Source organism: Penicillium odoratum, assembly GCF_028828045.1.
Source record: "Penicillium odoratum strain IBT 22623 chromosome Unknown utg000002l_segment0_segment0, whole genome shotgun sequence".
Lineage (NCBI taxonomy): Eukaryota > Fungi > Ascomycota > Eurotiomycetes > Eurotiales > Aspergillaceae > Penicillium > Penicillium odoratum.
Window position 1 is genome coordinate 3,228,878 of NW_026643144.1, and position 18,672 is coordinate 3,247,549.

Consider the following 18,672-nt stretch of genomic DNA (forward strand, 5'->3'; position numbering starts at 1 on the left):
CGTATTTCCGGCATGTGTGCAAGTTCTGTGGGTTATGGTACGGATGCTTGTTGGCTATTGGGCAAAACAGCCTCTATTGCGGGTCCTTATTTCTTGGCCTTCGATGCCTCTTTACCCGACGCCCCTCACTCCCATGCCTTAAATGAGCGTTTCATGAAATGACTGGGTCCTGATGACTGGATCAACTGAAAATCGAATTTCTGGTATCACTATTGGTACGAAGTGTTGATAATGAACGAAATGGTGCAATCCTGGCTCAAAGACATTGTCGGCGCCTATCCCGGGCCAGATGACCAGGCTACTGATTCGAGAAGGCTGAATCAGCAAATTGTTGACCCCACAGAATGGTATTTTTCATACGAAGCTCCACATTATAGTATGATGAAGACCTAATACTCTGTTAGTGATCAATGCCAACCCAACATAAACGTAAGGACATTTATGGGAATCAGCTGAGAGACAATTGCTCAATAACATAAGTCTGATCACAGACATCCATTTCAACCATGTCTTGATGACTATTTCAAAAGGCCTTCTGGTACAAACCTCCGCAGGTCAGCCAGGATAGCAAAGGACCAGCGTCATCGCCAACTGATGGCATTGAAAGATGAAGTTATGAAATGGTACCCACTGTTCTTTGCCTTAACGATGCTAGCGCAAACTAACGATTGCCTATAGTCCCTTGGATTCCGGCATACAAGATGTATCGGCACGCCTAGATAAGGTTGAAACGAAGTTGGGCAGGATTCTTGCCGCTACATTCCACGACCCCGAAGACTATGAATCGGATTTGAGCAGCAAGAAATATCCGTGCGAGAAAAAGGATGATCTGCTGCACTCTACCACCGCTTCAACTCTAAACTCCACAGATTAAGATTCAATTCGACACTTGCTAGACCAAGTTGAAGTTGAATCCCATGTGGGACGTATCCAACAGACTTGCGAATCAGTGCCCCCAACCCCTCAATTCAAGCGGTCAAGTCGGACCTTCTATTTTCCCTCTACCCGAGACTCAATGTCCCAGGAATGCAGATCAGCCAACAACCCTACATTTCTCGCTTCTTATGGCATTGAGCCAAACAGAGCCTCGTGGGATGGGTACATGAAGGGCTTTATTGACGAGGTGCATGTTCTGTACCCCATCATGCATTTGCCAACGCTCCAGCGACACTACGAGTACTTTTGGAATGAGATACTTTCTGTTTCAGTGAAAGATAAAGCCCCGTTTTCCAGAAGGGACCGGCTACTTGCTGCCCAAATTTTACTCTGCCTGGCGATTGGAAGGTGCGCTCAGTCTCAGCGATTGAATGGTGACAAAGAACGACATGATCCTGATTTGAATCTGTATCATGCTGCTTTAGATATTTTTGGAGACATGCTCATTAGCCTAGCAGACTATTTGAACCCACTTGACGTGCCGCAGACTCTCACATTACTGGTATGTCTACCCCTGTTATACACATGAAAATCTTCGCTAATTACCAACGGTGACCGATGATTAGGCTGTATATCTCTTCCATTTGGATCTCGCCAAAAAGACAGAGAGACTGCTAGCCCTTGTTGTATCTCACCTCCGTCATCTTGGACTTCATCGTGAGAATTTGGTTTTTGATAACATGACCAGACTTGACAGTGAAATGTGCCAGCGGCTATGGTGGTGTTTAGATATCCTGGGTCACAAAATGGTCATTAAAACCGGCCGCCCATTCTCCTTGGTCCACTAAAATCAACTCCGGACTAAAAATGTTGATCATGATCACTGGTTTCGTGTGTTCAACTAATTGCTTTTGGCTTGGTTTATGAAGTGAAGCCTACTAAGTTACTGATTTGAAATACTATTGATAAGCTTTTGAGATTTCGAGAATTACAGTAAAAGATCTTTAGAAAAGTCTTCAAATGAGGTCCCAATACTCTGGGGCAGCACTCAATCTTTGCCCTGGGTGTTCTGGAGATGGAAAACCTCAGATTAACAGAACTTCTGGTCATCTCCTCCAGTTGCCACCTCGCCTTCAAGCCGAACTATCTTCCGTTTACCAGATTCCTTCTTATGGATCTGAGAGGCGCAGGCACGGGATCGATAGCCTGTTCACGTGTTTTTCTCGTGAAAGACATAGGCCCTCAAAAAAAAGTTAAATATGGAATCATTGGGTCCAATCCACAATGCAGGCGGTTTGTCACTCCGAGCCATTTCTAGCGGAATCTTGGCGAGGCTACCGATGCCACTTCACCCGAACTAGTGATACATATGCAACGCTTTTTGCACCTTTCAATATTGTCCATCAATTTTGAATTCAATATTTTCTTTCCAAAGTCTACTTCAATTAAAAATGCGTGCTGTCGGTAAGAGTTGAGACACTTTTCTTTCAAAATACCTGGTGAACTAATTACCCTGTGATTTCTTTGACTACAGGAATCCAAGGATCTAAAGGCCCGGCCACCTCTCTTTTTATTGAGGAAGTCGCCACTCCTTCTCCGGGTGAAGATGAAGTTCTTGTCCAGATTAAAGCGTTCGGGCTGAATCGCATGGATATATCTCAGCGTGAAGGACGATATCCAGTCCCACCCCACGCGGGCCCCATTCTTGGCGTGGAGTTCTCGGGTGTCATTGCGAGGATTGGGGAAACAGCCGATTCAGGTGGTTGGGCTATTGGAGATGAGGTTTTTGGCTTGGCATACGGGGGTAGAGATTTCAATCTGGCATGATGAATGGATTTTGGGCTAATCATGAATACTCAGGAGCATATGCCGAATATATCCGAGTTTCCAAAGACATGATCATTGCTAAGCCACCTGGATGGAGTTGGGAGCTCGCAGCGGCGATTCCAGAGGTAAGAAGCTCTTATTTTCCCAGCCATCGACGTGCCTCTTACCGTTCGACTTCATAGACCTGGATGACGGCCACTCAAGCCATTCATCGTGTAGCGCACATTCAGCCTGGCGACAAGGTTTTTTGGCATGCAGGCGCCTCTTCTGTCTCTATTGCCGGAATTCAACTATCGATTGCCGCCGGGGAATCGGCGGTGTATACAACGGTCGGAACAGAAAAAAAGAAGGAATTCACGAAGACCCTGGGTGCAAAACAAAGTTACAATTATCACACCGAGGACTGGTGCCGAGGAATTAAAGAAGCAACAAAAGAAGCCGGGGCGAACATCATTGTTGACTTCATTGGCAAAGACTACTTTACCTCAAATATTGAAGTGGCTGCCAAAGACGGTCATATTGTGTCCTTGGGCATGTTGAGTGGAACCGAGCTCACGGAGCAACTGAACATTGCTCCGATTCTCCGCAAGAGACTCAACATATCCGGAAGTACTCTCCGTGGGCGGGATCTCAAGTATCAGGCTGGGCTCATCAAGGAAATGGCGGAGAAGGTTATCCCTGGAATAGAAGATGGGAGATTCAATGTAACCATCGAACGCGTGTTCTCCTGGAAGGATGTGATCAAAGCCCACCAGATCATGGAAAGCAACACGAGCAAGGGAAAGATTGTCTGTTTGGTCGATTAATCTGTGGAGTAAGACTGGTCTGCCCTTTGACGATAGAAGAATATTTTTTTAAACTTTATAAAACAAGTCTTGAAGGCATTTGACCTCACAAACTAATTCGTCTGCACGATTCGTATCATAATGAACACTCTTGGAGCCTGAGCCTCCGAGGACTTTCAGCGTTGCCCCCATAAGGCTTATCCCCCCTCCAGATCTCTCTTCAATACAGATATAGCAACATTCCTTCTTTTCTCTTGTACAGCAGATCGCTATTTTCAATAAACACCTTTCATGTAGCCATTTCTCTGCATATCCAAGATGGTTCTGTATTCTGTGAGTACATTCAAATTTCGATTGAATATTGGTAACCTCATTCGCAGAACTCTTCTATACTAACATAAATCTTCAGTGTGTGATATACAGAAATTTCGATAGCTAAAAATCCACTGAAACGATAGAGGTCATTGATTCATATGATTCACGTCTTCCAAAAAAAAGCGGCAATCTTGACTTGACTTAATGTCAACGAGGAATTCGTCCCCATTGGCCTTGGCTACATCGATAGTCACCATGTCCCTCTTAGATGATCTTTATTTAATTTCCAGCTACTGTTCAAAATACGGGGGGAACCGGTGGGCCCCAGACGGAAAGGGCTGCCGGTCCAGCAGGGATGTGAGCGATAGGTGTTTCCCGGTTGACCATATCGCCATCGCAGTAGTGTTCCTTTGTGCATAATTTTTAGCGCTCGGTTACTCGCACTTGGAGGGGAATCAAAAGTGCTCTTACCATGACAAAGCCACTCGGGTCAAACCAGTAATCAAATACCTGGCTACCTAGAACGTGCTGCCAGGTGTACCATTAGCATTGCATTTTAACAAAGACTAGCAGATGAAGTGTCACTTACCCGTCCTAACCCATGGGGGTAACTGTAATGGACACCATTACAGTTAGGGTGAGATTCTTTAGTATGGGAGAAAAAAAAGTGGGTCGGGGTCCATTACAGTTTCACTTCTCGAGTCCATTACAGTTTTATTTCTTGGTCGTACAGAGCTCAGATTTTGATATGTTTTAGGTTACCCTCTAACCCATGGGGGTAACTGTAATGGACACCATTACAGTTAGGGTGAGATTCTTTAGTATGGGAGAAAAAAAGTGGGTCGGGGTCCATTACAGTTTCACTTCTCGAGTCCATTACAGTTTTATTTCTTGGTCGTACAGAGCTCAGATTTTGATATGTTTTAGGTTACCCTAACCCATGGGGGTAATTGTAATGGACACCATTACAATTAGGGTGAGATTCTTTAGTATGGGAGAAAAAAAGTGGGGCGGGGTCCATTACAATTAATTTTCCCGAGTCCGTTACAATTTTAATGCTTTATCGTACAGATCTCAAATTTTGATATGTTTTTCGTCACCCTCTAACCCATGGGGGTAATTCCATTCTACTACGATGGAATTAGGGTGGACTTCTTTAGTATGGGGGAAAAAAAGTGGGTCGGGGTACGATGGAATATTATTTCAAGATAAGGATGGATTTACATTCTGGACTCGGACGGGGCTCAGATTTTGATATGTTTTTCGCCAGCCTCTATTTCATGGTCAAACCGAAATTCAGATCATTCGAAGCAGTGGAAATGGTTAAAACAGGGGTTGGAAATCAGGGAGTTTTTTTGATGGGGTGCCGACCGCGGGTTAGGGCGATACATCACCGTACAAGGATTATATGGGTTAGAAAGCTGAAAATTCAGGGATATGGATTTTGAGAGATGGGGTTTTGTGCACAAAAACCCATTAGAATATTAAGATGCGAAAGAGATTGGTTTTTGTGCACAAAAACCCAACAGAATATAAGATATAAGAGAGTTAGGGTTTTGTGCACAAAAACCCAATAGAGGTGCCGACCGCGGGCTAGGGTGATACATCACCGTACGACCACCGCCACTAGATACCCAATAGGGTATAGGGGATCACATGGGTTAGAAAGCTGAAAATTCAGGGGGTCGATTGATTTGATTCAGCTTTATATTCAGTTCGTTCTTCAAGGCCAATTAACGAATTTTGCCCGTACGGTGTTGAAGTTGCGCATACGGATTTGCATCATCGCCCCAAGTGTGATATTTCCATTTCCAGTATGTCCGAAACCACCCCCCACAGTCCCCAGGCCAGCGAGTTTTTTTTCACCAATTCTGAGTTCAACGTGGTGATTTGCCACCAGTGTGAGCATGCCGTACGACGGGATAATATTACCACCCATTTAACCGGCACCAATCATCGGGTACCCCGTACAACCGCACGGTATATCGAGCAATGTGTCCAGCAGTGGGACCATATTGAGGACCAGCCCGATATCAGCCATTGGCCCACCCAGGTTGATAGCCCGATTCCCGGATTAACCATATTTGAAGATGGTTTATTATGTTCACGTTGTACAGTATATATTTGCCGCGATTTAAAGTCCATGAAAAACCATTGGTCCGAACAGCACCAGTGGTCCCCCAGTAGCCACCGTGGTCGACCGAAACCGTCCGAGATCGCGCAGATCCAGGCCGAGATCCACGCCAATAGCCAGGCCGTGAGATGCCAGCGGATTTTCAAGCGGCAATTAGGGTCGCATTTTATCCAGATCCGCCAGCCCGTTCCACAGCGGGCCGAACCGGTGCCACCCGTGGATGCCATCCACCAGTTGGTCCAGCGCGTCCGAGCATTCCAGGCCCAGCAGGCCCGCAGCCAGCAGACCGTGATCCAGGCCGGGGAGATCGACGAAGCCACGCCGTGGTTAAACCGTACGGGGTGGGTCCGGTATTTACAGGGCATTTCGTCCGCCCCGTTAGTGCAGTCCATGGAGCGGCCGGACGAGGATGCCGAGGGCCCCGAGGGTGCGGCATGGGCCATTTGGCAGGCCATGGAGCGATTGGCCATGGTCAGCCAGCAGATCACCCGGGCGAGTGGGTTTTTGGTGCGGATTGAGGCCGCCCGCACGCAGAAGGCCGATTCCCCGTACGAGCCGTTGTTGGCGTATATGAAAGAAGCGGAGATCAAGGACCATATTGAGCCGTGGCAGCGGATATTGATGTTTTTCACCCGCACCCAGCAGCCGCACGATTGGGAGAGTCCCCCGTACGAGTTCACCCCCGCACAGCAGCGGTCGTGGGAGATCGTATGGCGGCGTGCGCAGGCCGCGGGCCGGTCCAGCCCGGACCCCATGGACCCCGAGCCGTACGAGTTATCGCCGTTGGAGTGCGCGATTATGGATTTTTGCATCAATTTGTTACGCCAGCGGATCCGGCACCACGAGTATGGGTGTGCGTTTATATGCGCATCGGCCGTGTTGGGCCGGAAGTTGTCCGGATGGGATGGGGTGGAGGATTACCCCCCCAAGATATCCAGTTTGATCAAGATCGCCCGTTTTTTGGTATTGCATAAGGCGTTGCGGTTAGACCCCGATTCGTTGGCCATCCGGCGTGGGTTCGCGCAGGGCAGCCAGGAGCCCCATTTCCGTGGTGACGATATCCCCGTCGCGGACGGATATATATTTGACGGGGACGAGGGTTATGCCAGCAGCCCCGTACGAGAGACGCCCACCCCCCGTCCCATGCCCGGATCCCCCACCACGTCCATTTTGGGACCCCCCACCCAGATCCAAGGTCGTCGGGTGATTCGTACGTTTCCCGAGTGGTTACGATTGATGGTGGATGCGTTTATGGTGCGTGGGACCCACGGGCCGGTCCAGTGGTTATTGGATTTACGCACGTACGGAAAGAAGGTGTTTTTCAACACCCCGTCCGAGGGGCATATCGGATGGAAAGGCGAGGATGAGTTGTTGTATAAGCAGTTGCATTTTACCATGGGTGATTTCCGTGGGATGGTCCACGGGTTGGTCGAGAGCATGCGGAACCAGTTTCACCAGCAGTTGATATTCGCCGAGGGTGCACAGATCCCCAGTATTGATTTACAGGATATATACGACGATCCCACGCAGCGGACGGCGGATTGGAGTTTTATCAAGGATTCCCGTACGCAGTGGCCCGTCCACGGGGCCGAGTGGTTGATCCAGCGGGTGGCCCAGGAGCCCACGTTCCGGCGGCGATTCAGCGAGCCGGACGGCCAGGGGTTCCGGATGCGTGCAATTGACCGGTATTTTGCCGAGGTGGCCCGGTTCCGCGAGCGGTTAAGCGTGGCGATCCATATCACGGCCGGCCAGCCCAGCCGTACGCCCGAGTTGTTGAGTATCCGGTACCGGAACAGCGAGCGAGAGATCCGCAACGTGTTTATCGAAGATGGGATGGTGGTATTTGTCAGCCGATATCACAAAGGGTTCCATATCACCAACGATACCAAGGTGATTCAGCGGTATTTGCCGCAGGAGGTTGGGGAGTTGGTCGTCCGATATATATGGTTGGTGTTGCCGTTTGTGGAGATATTGCAAGCATATCAGTGGCAGCAGCGAGGCACCCCCACCCCCCGCCGACAAGAGTATTTATGGGGCCCCGACGCCGGCAGCGAGCAGGCGTGGACGGGCGTACGATTCCGGAAGGCGTTGGAATCGGCCACGGCCGCGGGGTTGCACGGGCAGGCGGTCCACGTGTCGGCATACCGCGACATCGCCATCGCGATCAGCCGGCGGTATTTACGGGGCAAGAGCCAGTTTGAGAGTAACGTGCAGGAGGGCACGGGCGAGGCGGCCCCCCCGTACGACCCCGACGATGAGGGTGGGATGGACGAGGAGGAGTTTATGGGGCATATTGCGGATTTGCAAGCCACCCATTCGTCCCACGTGGCCGGGATGATGTACGGTCGTACGATCATGGAGCCCACCAACAGCACCACGCACCGGCGGCAGCGGTTCCGGCAGTCCAGCCAGGATTGGCATCAATATTTAGGGTTTGCATCCGCCGTCCGCGCCGGGGTATGCGGTAAGCGTCCGAATCCGTGGGAGGATGATGCCGAGGAGAGCCGGACGCAGCGGCGGTATCAGTTACAGCAGGCCCATATGTTGCAGTCGTTCCAGCAGATGGTCGGACGGCCCGAGATGGTATTCCGTGGGGTGCAGGAGCCCGCGTTGCGGGCGATCCAGCAGGGGGTCAGCCCGGTCGTGGCGGTGATGCCCACCGGGGGGGCAAGAGCATATTATTCATGTTACCCGCGTGGGTCGGGGGTGGATTGACGGTGGTGGTCGTCCCGTTGATCGCGTTACGCCAGGATATGGTCCAGCGGTGCGAGCAGTTGGGGATATCATGCGTGCCGTACGACAGCCAGCGGCCCCCGGACGAAGCGTCGATCGTGTTGGTCACCCCCGAGAGCACCCGCAGCCAGGGGTTCCGGACGTTTTTGAACCGGCAGCGGATGTTACAGCGGTTGGAGCGGATCGTGATCGATGAGTGCCACGTCGTGTTGAACAATCAAGATGATTTCCGGCCCCAGTTGCAGATGATGGGGGAGTTGCGGGCCGCCAAGACGCAGATGGTCATGTTGACGGCCACGTTACCCCCGGCGGCCGAGCCCACGTTATTATACCGGATGGGGTGGCCCCGGGAGCAGGTGGCCATATACCGGGCCCGCACGCACCGGCCCAACGTGGCATACCGGGTATGGTGCCCGGAGATGGAGGCGGGGTACGACCACCCATCCCAGTGGATCCAGATGGACGGGGTGATCCAGTTTATCCAGGAGCGGGTCCAGCGGGCCCACCCCGGACGGGTGATCGTATATGGGAGTATCGTGGCGCACGTCCGGATGATGGCGGACCAGTTAGGGTGTGACGCATATTTCAGCCAGCAGCACGATCAAGATGGGGTGTTAGCCCGGTTCCGTACGACGGCGGGGGCGGTGATCGTGGCCACCAACGCGTTAGGCATGGGGATCGACATTCCGGACATCCGCAGCGTGATCCATTTGGGGCAGCCCCGTACGATATTGGATTACGCGCAGGAGAGCGGGCGTGCGGGGCGTGACGGGTTGCCGAGTGAGGCGATCATCATTCAGCCGGAGGGGCAGCGGGTGGGATATCAGCAGCGTCCGGCATGGATGCCCGAGTCCGCGGAGGAGCAGCAGCGGGTACAGCAGTATATGTTGCCGTTGGACGCGGGGGGTGGATGCCGGCGGGTGATATTAGATGAATATTTAGATGGGCATGTCCGGCCGGGGTGTACGGACGACGAATCGGCATGTGATGGGTGTGATCGGGGGTGGTATCCACGTGAGACGGATATCGGTGACGAGATGGAGAGCAGCACGCCGGACGGGCATACCAGGGTACCCAGAGTGCAGACGTCCGGGGAAGAGAGCCCCAGCGAGAGGTCCCGCGAGAGGTCCCGCGAGAGGTCCCGCGAGAGGTCCCGCGAGAGGTCCAGCGAGAGGTCCAGCGAGAGGTCCGGGGAGAGAGCCCCAGCCCAGGGTCCACAGGAGAGAACGCAGGGCAGGGGTCCCGGGGAGAGGGCCCGTCCATCCCCATGGCCGTCCGACATGAGTTCCGGCGGCAGGACATCCAGCGGGCCCAGTTGTCCAGCCAACGACCCGAGGCCAGGCAGGACCAGATCCAGAGAGATATGTATTTCCAGAGTGAGATCGGACGGTGGTTGATGCGGTGTTGGTCGTGTGCGCAGGAGGGGAGGGATGACGGACATGAGTTGTTTCGGTGTCCGTGGGGGTATAATATCGAGGCCAAGGCGTGGTGGAAGCGGATGCGTGCGTTTGATGGGATCCGTTACCAGGATTACAGCGCGCATTTCCGGTGTGGGATGCCGCAGTCGATATGCCCGCAGGGGGATCCCAGCAAAGCGATATCCCGTACGACGGAGGCGCAGCAGAGATGTGAGCAATACCGGCACACATTGTTACCGATGGTGGCGATGATGTTGTTCAGCCAGAAAACGCATGCGGAGATCCGTACGGCGTGGGATCGACGGTTACAGTATGTCGGGGTGGATAGTACGGATGAGGAGCAGTTAAAGCGGTATTTTGGGGGTATGGCAGAAGAGATTGCATGCCAGCAGTCCCGGTTAGTACAGGAGTTCATTTGGTGTCGAAGGATTTATCAGGGGCATGAAGTCGAGTAGATGGCGGAATCGGAATATATTATCATTCACGGGATCGGCGGATTTCCCGTAGGGTCGTTCAGTAGATATATATAATCAAGGTGGGCATTCAAGAGATAGGGTTTTGTGCACAAAAACGCAACAGAAGATAGGCATTGGAGAGATAGGGTTTCGTGCACAAAAAGCCAACAGAATGTAAAGACGTACGAGAGATAGATTTTTGTGCGCAAAAACGCAACAGAATATCAGATATGAGAGAGACAGGTTTTTGTGCACAAAGACGCAATAGAAGATCAGATATGAGAGACAGGTTTTTGTGCACAAAAACGCAACAGAAGATAGGCATTCGAGAGATAGGTTTTTATGCATAAAAACGCAACAGAATATCAGATATGAGAGACAGGTTTTTGTGCACAAAGACGCAATAGAAGATCAGATATGAGAGACAGGTTTTTGTGCACAAAAACGCAACAGAAGATAGGCATTCGAGAGATAGGTTTTTATGCATAAAAACGCAACAGAATATCAGATATTAGAAAGATAGGTTTTTGTGCACAAAGACGTAACAGAATATCAAGATCATCCCATATAGGTATCGAGAGTGTAGGGTGTTTAGGGGTATAGGGCCCAGTAGTATAGAGGGCCCAAGCGTGGTTAGGGTGATAGTGTGTAGCGTAGTAAGGGTAATAGTATAGGGAGTGGTAAGGGTGGTAGCGTACCAGGCATATCGGGTTAGAGAGTATAGGCGTACATATGGCGAGAGCACCGGCGTAGGTACAGGCGTTAGCACAGGCGTGAGTGTAGATAGCGTAGGCGTAGGCGTACGGGGCATAGGTATATAGATAGGCGTGGATGTAGGCGTGGATGTAGGCGTGGATGTAGGCGTGGATGTAGGCGTGGGTGCAGAGGGCGTAGGTACAGAGAGCGTAGGCGTACGGAGTATAGAGCCCGGTAGTATAGAGAGCCCAAGCGTGGTCAGGGTGATAGCGTGGTCAGGGTGATAGCGTACGGGTGGTGAGGGTAATAGTAGTGAGGGTGGCGAGGGCACAGGCGTAGGCATAGGCGTATAGGTACGGAGATCGTATATATATAGATATAGAGAGCGTATGCGTATAGGTAGAGGCCCGTGGTATAGAGAGTATAAAGAGCAGGCGTAGGCGTAGGAGCAGAGGGCGAAGGTATAGGCGTGAGCGTAGGCGTACGGGGCATAGGCATATGTGTAGACTGCGGCAACATCCTCAATATCCACGGACATCCGCATATCCTCTCCGCAAATTGCGGATATGGTATGTCACGTAATATCCGCAATCCTCAATTTTGCGGATATGGTATACCACCTAATATCCTCTGGATATTTGAGGATATCCAATGGATATCAAACCAGCCAAACACGCCTAGCCTCGTGACTTTTTTGAGCGTGTATAAATTATGCGGTTTCTTGTGTATTTTTGAAGTAATCTTCGTGTAATCATCATTTTAAAGATTTCAATCTGGTAAACATGATTCTGTCATTTCTAATCAATACTTAATACTAACTACCTTAAATCAATCTGAAATCCATCAGGTAACCTAGGTTGCTTCCGAATTCGCCCCGACCGTCCCTGCATGCCCTCATCTATTGGCATTTCTGGAAGGTCATCGTCATCGTCATCAAAACATTCGGATGATCGTTTCTTTGATCGTTTGCGCTGCAGTTGCTTACTTTGATCATTATTCTTCCCACTACCCAAATCATCATCGCAGCTCTCTATCTGTTGTGTATCCTCTATGCTAGGCTCTTGATCCTCCTCTTCGTTATCACTAATTAGCTCAAGTGTTTCAAGCTGGGGCATTGGTTTCCAAGCTTGATCTAACAACGCAGCTTCTCCAATGGATAGATACTCCTTGATAACCTCTATCTCCTTCTGCTCAACGTCAAAGTTAGTGGCGAATTGATGAAGCATCAGTCCTCGGATGGTACTTGGTTTCAATTGCCCGCGACGATAGTGGCACATATCGCGAGCGCAATTAAATAATCGCTCAACGCCTGCGCCACTAGCTGGGATTGAGAGATTATCCCGTGCTATCCTCGCAAGAATAGGAAACTCATGCTCATGGTCTTTCCAGAATGCTCTAGGCTTCTGACCCTCGATCCCGCGGGCAAGATACCTCGCAATCTCATCATCTTCGGGCTTTGAGAGCCTATGCTGTGGCTGGCTCTGAGAAGCACAAGCAGCATCAAGATCACCATAATCATCATCCAGGGCCTCTTTAGTGGTATCTTGTAAGACTGTATTGTTTGAATCATGGTGAAGTGTCTCTTTATATCGATCAAACTCTCGCTTAAGAACTCCATGATAGTGATCAACATAGTTAATTTCACCTTGCCAGTCTGATGATGCAAAATATCGAAGTTTTTTTGATGGGCAAAGGATTGTCGCGAGTGCATAGACATCACCATATGATTCATAATCGGTCGCAGTGTAGTACTTTGAGAGCTTCCGTTTAGCAGTCTGAAGAGCTTCGAGCATGTGCTTCTTCCAGACAACACCTTTATTCTTCAACTTACTCTCAGCTTCATCAAGATGAGAGAAAAGCTTGTTGTAAATACTATAGATGTTATGTGTAGTAACATCCTTAGTCTTAGACAACATATTTGTGAAGTCGAAGAAAGGCTTTGTGAGAAGAAGAAGGTATTCAATCTGTCGCCACTCTTCTTGATCAAGTTTGAAGTGAAGATACTGATGGTCTATACAATACTGATCATAGAATGGTTGTAGCCTTTTGGCCCGATTCAGCATGATAAAGGTCGAGTTCCATCGGGTTTGGACATCTTGAACAGGAACTAAACGAGGCTCCTTAGTTTGTAGAGCCATAAATGCCTCCCGGCGTTGTGGGCTTGCATTGATGAAGACCGCAAGACCTCGGATCTAAAACTCTTTTATCAGAATAAACTACAAGCCTTAGGGAGATAGAACTTGCCTTCTTTAAGGTATCTGCAATTTGCCGAGTTGAGCTAGATCTTTTGGTCTGAAATGAATGGGTCCGCTCATCAGACCACTCTAGTTCAATCTCTTTGTTAGGTGGTGTCACCTTTAGCTTCCCAAGAAGCTCATTCAAGCTTAATTGAATCACATGCGCAATACATGGAACTCGGAAAATCAAGGTATCTGATTGGCTTTGCGACTGGATAGTCTCTTGGATGTTCATCATCAAGGTATTGTTATTCGTTGCATTATCTGTTGTCACAGATAACACACGATCAGTGATTCCATGATCAGTTAGAAGCTGGATTACGGTCTTGCTCAGATTTTCACCAGTATGAGATCCATGAAGATGCTCAAACCCAAGAAGAACTTCACAGTAATTCCAGTCCTGATCAAGGAAGTAACCTGTGATGGCCATGAAAGCTTGCTGAAATGGCGATGTCCAGCAATCAAGCGCTAGTGAGAGGCGACTCCCATCTGGAAGCCTTTTCAGAACCCCCTTCTGGTCACTTCTGACTGCAGAATCAAGATAACGTCGTATGCTTCGCGCGGATGGTATATCGATCTTGCTGTGGGCTTGTTGAATAATCTCTACTAGATCTTTGAATTGGGTGTGTTCAACGATTCGGAAGGGTAGGTGAGCTGTAGAAATGAAGTCTAGTATCGCTTTCACCAGACGCTCCTGGGAGAAGGGTTGGTGTCTAGGGATAGTTGGCTTTGGGATAGTTATTAAGATTAGCAAGAGAGATATTAGGGGTCTTGATGAAAGAGAAATATACCATATGTTTGAGTAGCTGATCGATCCTCTGGGTAACTGGCTTCCGAGTACAAGTGCCTGCCTTAATATGTGCATTCATTGGCGATGACCCAGCACGGCGATAGCTTGGATGAACAAGGGTACAGAGACATGATGTACACATAACCTTTGGCTTGCCAGTCTTCTCATGTGCAACCTGATTGAAATTATCCCAGACACTTGATGTCTTTTTCCCATCCCAACGGATCGAGTCTTGTATTTCGGGCGCTGATCCAGACTCTGTATTTAGCCACCACGTTATAAAGCGCTTACGAGATCCATCCATCTCGCTACCAGGCTCGGAGGAATAGAGGACCCAGTACTGTTGAAGAGGGAGGCCAACACGCGTAAGCGAGAGGGGCGCAATCGGAAATGAAATTCGGGACGTGGATGTCAATGAAGCCTGACTGCCAATGAGCTCAGAGATATCATCTGAATAAAGGAGGTCGGTATTCAGACCTAGATCTGAATCGGCGCAGAAGGAAAATTGGGACTGAGATGCCTGTGAGTAAGACATACTGTACTTGATCACTATACAAGAGAAAGAAAGGGAGAAACGTACATATAGGACGAGCTGAAAATATCAGGGTTATGGCAATAAGCTGCAACTCGTAAGTTGCGGGGTGCGTTTTCGATATATCTCTTACTTTTAATGACGATGATTGGCTATTACTAATCACCAGTGAGGATAATTGAGGATAATTAAGGATATATCGCGGATATCCGCATGGATATCCTTGGATATCCGCATGGATATCCTTGGATATCCTCGACCTTACTATCATACTCACTAAGTCCGCTGTCCACAACATTAGAGCTTCCGACCGGTATTTCTTAGAAGGATATATTTAAAAACTTAATATACTTAAAAGATAGGCTTAGGAAACTAATTTAAAGCTAGGCTAGTTAAATTTGACCAAGAAATGGTGAGTTTAGTCATATGTACATCGTTTAGCTAAAAGATCCTACACTACTGCCTTGAGTAAATATATATTTCCATGGTAAAGTAAAGTGGAATTACAAAAAATCATGTATATCCCCCAATCTACTTCAAAACTCAAATTGCTGCTATAAGTAATAATAAAATGAATATAAATTGCTTAATACAAATATATTTCTTAATATTTCATGAGGAATTAGGATAAATAAGGCTAGTAGTATGGTCAGGACCAAACCTGTGTATCTTTTGTTCTGAAAAATAAATTAATCAGCTGGATAAGAGGCACATGACTACCCCTAAGTAGATAATCAGGCGAGAGTTATGCTAGTGCGGATATCCGCAAAATATCCTCATATCCTCGCGGATATCCATGGATATCCTCATTGAGGATATGGTATGGAAGTAATATCCATTATCCTCAATTTGCGGATATGGTATTGAACCTGATATCCAGCGGAGAGGATATGCCGCAGTCTACATATGTGTAGGCGTGGACGCAGGGGTGAGTGTAGGCGTAGGTGCACCGGGCGTAGGCGTACAGGGTAAAGGGCATAGAGGCGCAGAGCGCAGAGCCCGGGGTGGCGAGTATATAGGGGATCATCGTTATCAGTATGGTCAGGGTAATGGAGAGAGGTCAGGGTTTTGGTAGTAAGAGATATGATTCAAGTAGAGAAAGCGTGATTTCGGCCGGAATAATTAAAGTATCAATACAATATATAGATCAATCGGGTAGAGGATAGAGATATCGGTCGAAGGAATATCGTGAGGATAATTATATATCGAGGTAGAGAGCGTAGAGCCCAGGGTAGCGAGGATAGAAGGGTGCATCACGAACGATCCGGATTTCGAAAGAAAGATATATCATTGATCGAGAGAATGATGTTCGCCCATACATCAGTGATATTGATAATATATATATTCATAAACCAGAGAGATGGTGGAAATGGAGATTTCAGTAGAAATAAATATAGTCGGGAGAATCCGATATCCCAATCGAGGGAGTACAGGTAGATAGAAATCGACAGCGTAGGGGTATAGAGTATATCGATATTCCGAGTATAAGTGTGGTCCGGGTGATAGCGTATCGGGTGGTCAGGGGAAGAGAGAGAGAGGATGCATTCGGCCGGCATCCAGTTAGGATTGCGAATATATAGATCAATCGGGTAGAGGATGGCGATATAGGACCCAAAATATATTATCCGAGGTAGGGTCATATATTCGGGTATCAAGCATCAAGACGGAGAGAGCATAGGCGCATAGGTATTCATAGGGCGAAGGGATCGAGATTCCGAGTGTAGGGAGATGGAGGGTAGGGGTAGGATAGAGCGTAGGGGTAGTAAGGGTGATCGTGGTAAGGGTGATAGTATGGTTGGGGGGATAATAGCGTAAGTGGGTAGGGTGGTCGGGGTAAGGATGATCGTGGTAAGGGTGGTCGTGGTAAGGGTGGTCGTGGTAAGGGTGATCGTGGTAAGGGTGATCGTGGTAAGGGTGATCGTGGTAAGGGTGATACAGTAGGGGTAGTAAGGGTAATCGTGGTAAGGGTAATCGTGGTAAGGGTAATCGTGGTAAGGGTAATAGCGGTAGGGGTAATAGTACGGTCCGGGTAATAGTATATGGGTAGTAGGGGTAGTAGTATACCAGGCATATCGGTATAGAGAGGATAGGCGTAGGGACAGAGGGCGTAGGTGCAGAGATGGTAGGTATAGAGAGCGTAGGCGTAGGGACAGAGGGCGTAGGTGCAGAGAGTATAGGTATATAGGTGCGGAGGGCATAGGGATGGGTATAGGCGTAGGTATAGAGAAAATAGACATACAGGTCCGGTGGATACCAGCGTAGGGTAGCGAGTATATCCGGGACCCGGGTAATATATATCGTCAGAGTAGAAGAGAGGTCAGGGTTTCGGTAGAAAGAGATATCATTAGTAGAGAGAGAATGATTTTACAGAAATATAAGGAAGATCGGTAATATATCGATTTATATTGAAGAGCGAGAATAGACATCAAGATTTTCGTCGGAATATATAGAGTAGGGAGAATGCAATATTCGGGTCGAGGGAGTATAGGTATACCGATAATAAAAGCGAAGGGGCATCGAGTATATGGATATCAATCATATCAGTATAGTCAGGGTCACAGGGTATATAGTAGTCAGGGTAAGAGCGTATACGGTAGTAAGAGGAAGAGATTAGTCGGAATCGGGTTAGTATACAGAAGATATATATCAATCGGGTAGAGGCATAGATATATGAGTCCCAAACGATATGGAAGGAGTAAGGGTAAGTATATATTAGGGTATAGAGTAACATGGAGAGTATCGGCGTAGGGGTAGGGAGAGGCGTCCGTATCAGGGTATAGGATATAGATATAGACGTAGATATCAAGGTAAGTACCGGTATAGATAGGGTAATGGCGTATAGGGTAAGATAGGAGAGAGAGAGAGAGGAGAAGAGAGAGAGGAGAAGAGAGAGAGGAGAAGAGAGAGAGGAGAAGAGAGAGAGGAGAAGAGAGAGAGGAGAAGAGAGAGAAAAAAAATTAAATAGGAAATTAGAAAATATAGACAATATAGATATGAATCAAAAGGGATTTGATAGAAGTCGCGATTTTGGTAGAAAGATAGATAGTTAGGATATAAATCGGTATAGATTGAGGGTTATTGGTTAGTTTGGCAGATATAAGTAATGTGAAGTATAGAAGTAGCGGCGTATGGGGTTGGATGATAGTAGAGGGGGAGTTCGGACGGGGTTTCCAGGGTTATAGAGATACGATATAGGAAGGTTGAGGTTATATAGGAAGATATCGGGATCGAATAGGATTGAGGAAGGGGCGATATAATAAATATTTCGATAGATGGTATAATAGATAGGTTAAGAGAGGATGAAGATAGAAAAGAGGAGGGTATTGATTAAGAATAATATAAGGTGGTAGAAGATAGACATAGTGGGAAGGATGGGGATATAAGGGAGAAGGAAGGAAAGTATAGTAAGGGTAAGAACGGGGTATATAGTGAGGGTGATAATTGTGTATGTGGTAAGGGTGGTTAGTAAAAGTTGATAGGGTGAGAATTGTGTATGTGGTAAGGGTGGTTAGTAAAAGTGGATAGGGTGAGAGTAGCGTAGGTGGTGAGGGTGAGAATAGGGTAGGTGGTGAGGGTGAGAATAGAGGGTGGTGATAGTGTATGTGGTGAGGGTGATAATGGCGTACGTGGATAGGGTAAGAATAGCGGACGTGGTGAGGGGGAAAATAGGGTGTGTAGTGAGGGTGAGGATAGTAGACGTAGATAGGGGGATCATAGTGTATATGGTACGGGTGATAGGGTGGATAAGGTAAGAATTAGCGTAGGTGGTAAGGGAGAAGGAGCAGAGATATGGATATACGCGCGAGCGAAGCGAGTAGCGTATTTGATGAACGGTTATCGCGGATTAAGGACCCGGGTCAGGGTGGATTTAAGG

At 48.4% G+C, this 18,672-nt stretch overlaps 6 protein-coding genes across 6 annotated transcripts; 2 read left to right on the forward strand and 4 right to left on the reverse strand.

Annotated features, from left to right (window-relative positions):
* Positions 1 to 2,327: 2,327 nt before the first annotated feature.
* On the forward strand, positions 2,328 to 3,509 carry N7520_003253 (NAD(P)H-quinone oxidoreductase; the record flags this gene model as incomplete). The annotated part of the gene is made up of 4 exons (XM_057137188.1): positions 2,328 to 2,340; positions 2,411 to 2,680; positions 2,737 to 2,828; positions 2,886 to 3,509. 4 exons carry the CDS (start codon positions 2,328 to 2,330, stop codon positions 3,507 to 3,509), a joined length of 999 nt encoding a protein of 332 aa, XP_056999874.1.
* A 2,110-nt stretch (positions 3,510 to 5,619) lies between these two features.
* N7520_003254 (uncharacterized protein) lies at positions 5,620 to 10,543 on the forward strand (the record flags this gene model as incomplete). Its single annotated transcript, XM_057137189.1, has 3 exons — positions 5,620 to 8,401; positions 8,473 to 9,590; positions 9,740 to 10,543. The coding sequence occupies 3 exons, from the start codon at positions 5,620 to 5,622 to the stop codon at positions 10,541 to 10,543; spliced, it is 4,704 nt and encodes a 1,567-aa protein (XP_056999875.1).
* Positions 10,544 to 11,054: 511 nt separating this feature from the next.
* Positions 11,055 to 11,783, reverse strand: N7520_003255 (uncharacterized protein; the record flags this gene model as incomplete). Its single annotated transcript, XM_057137190.1, has 1 exon — positions 11,055 to 11,783. One exon carries the CDS (start codon positions 11,781 to 11,783, stop codon positions 11,055 to 11,057), a length of 729 nt encoding a protein of 242 aa, XP_056999876.1.
* Positions 11,784 to 12,057: 274 nt separating this feature from the next.
* N7520_003256 (uncharacterized protein) lies at positions 12,058 to 14,801 on the reverse strand (the record flags this gene model as incomplete). The annotated part of the gene is made up of 3 exons (XM_057137191.1): positions 12,058 to 13,431; positions 13,484 to 14,203; positions 14,268 to 14,801. 3 exons carry the CDS (start codon positions 14,799 to 14,801, stop codon positions 12,058 to 12,060), a joined length of 2,628 nt encoding a protein of 875 aa, XP_056999877.1.
* Positions 14,802 to 16,456: 1,655 nt separating this feature from the next.
* On the reverse strand, positions 16,457 to 16,996 carry N7520_003257 (uncharacterized protein; the record flags this gene model as incomplete). Its single annotated transcript, XM_057137192.1, has 1 exon — positions 16,457 to 16,996. One exon carries the CDS (start codon positions 16,994 to 16,996, stop codon positions 16,457 to 16,459), a length of 540 nt encoding a protein of 179 aa, XP_056999878.1.
* A 1,310-nt stretch (positions 16,997 to 18,306) lies between these two features.
* N7520_003258 (uncharacterized protein) lies at positions 18,307 to 18,513 on the reverse strand (the record flags this gene model as incomplete). Its single annotated transcript, XM_057137193.1, has 1 exon — positions 18,307 to 18,513. The coding sequence occupies one exon, from the start codon at positions 18,511 to 18,513 to the stop codon at positions 18,307 to 18,309; it is 207 nt and encodes a 68-aa protein (XP_056999879.1).
* Between the last annotated feature and the right edge of the window lie 159 nt (positions 18,514 to 18,672).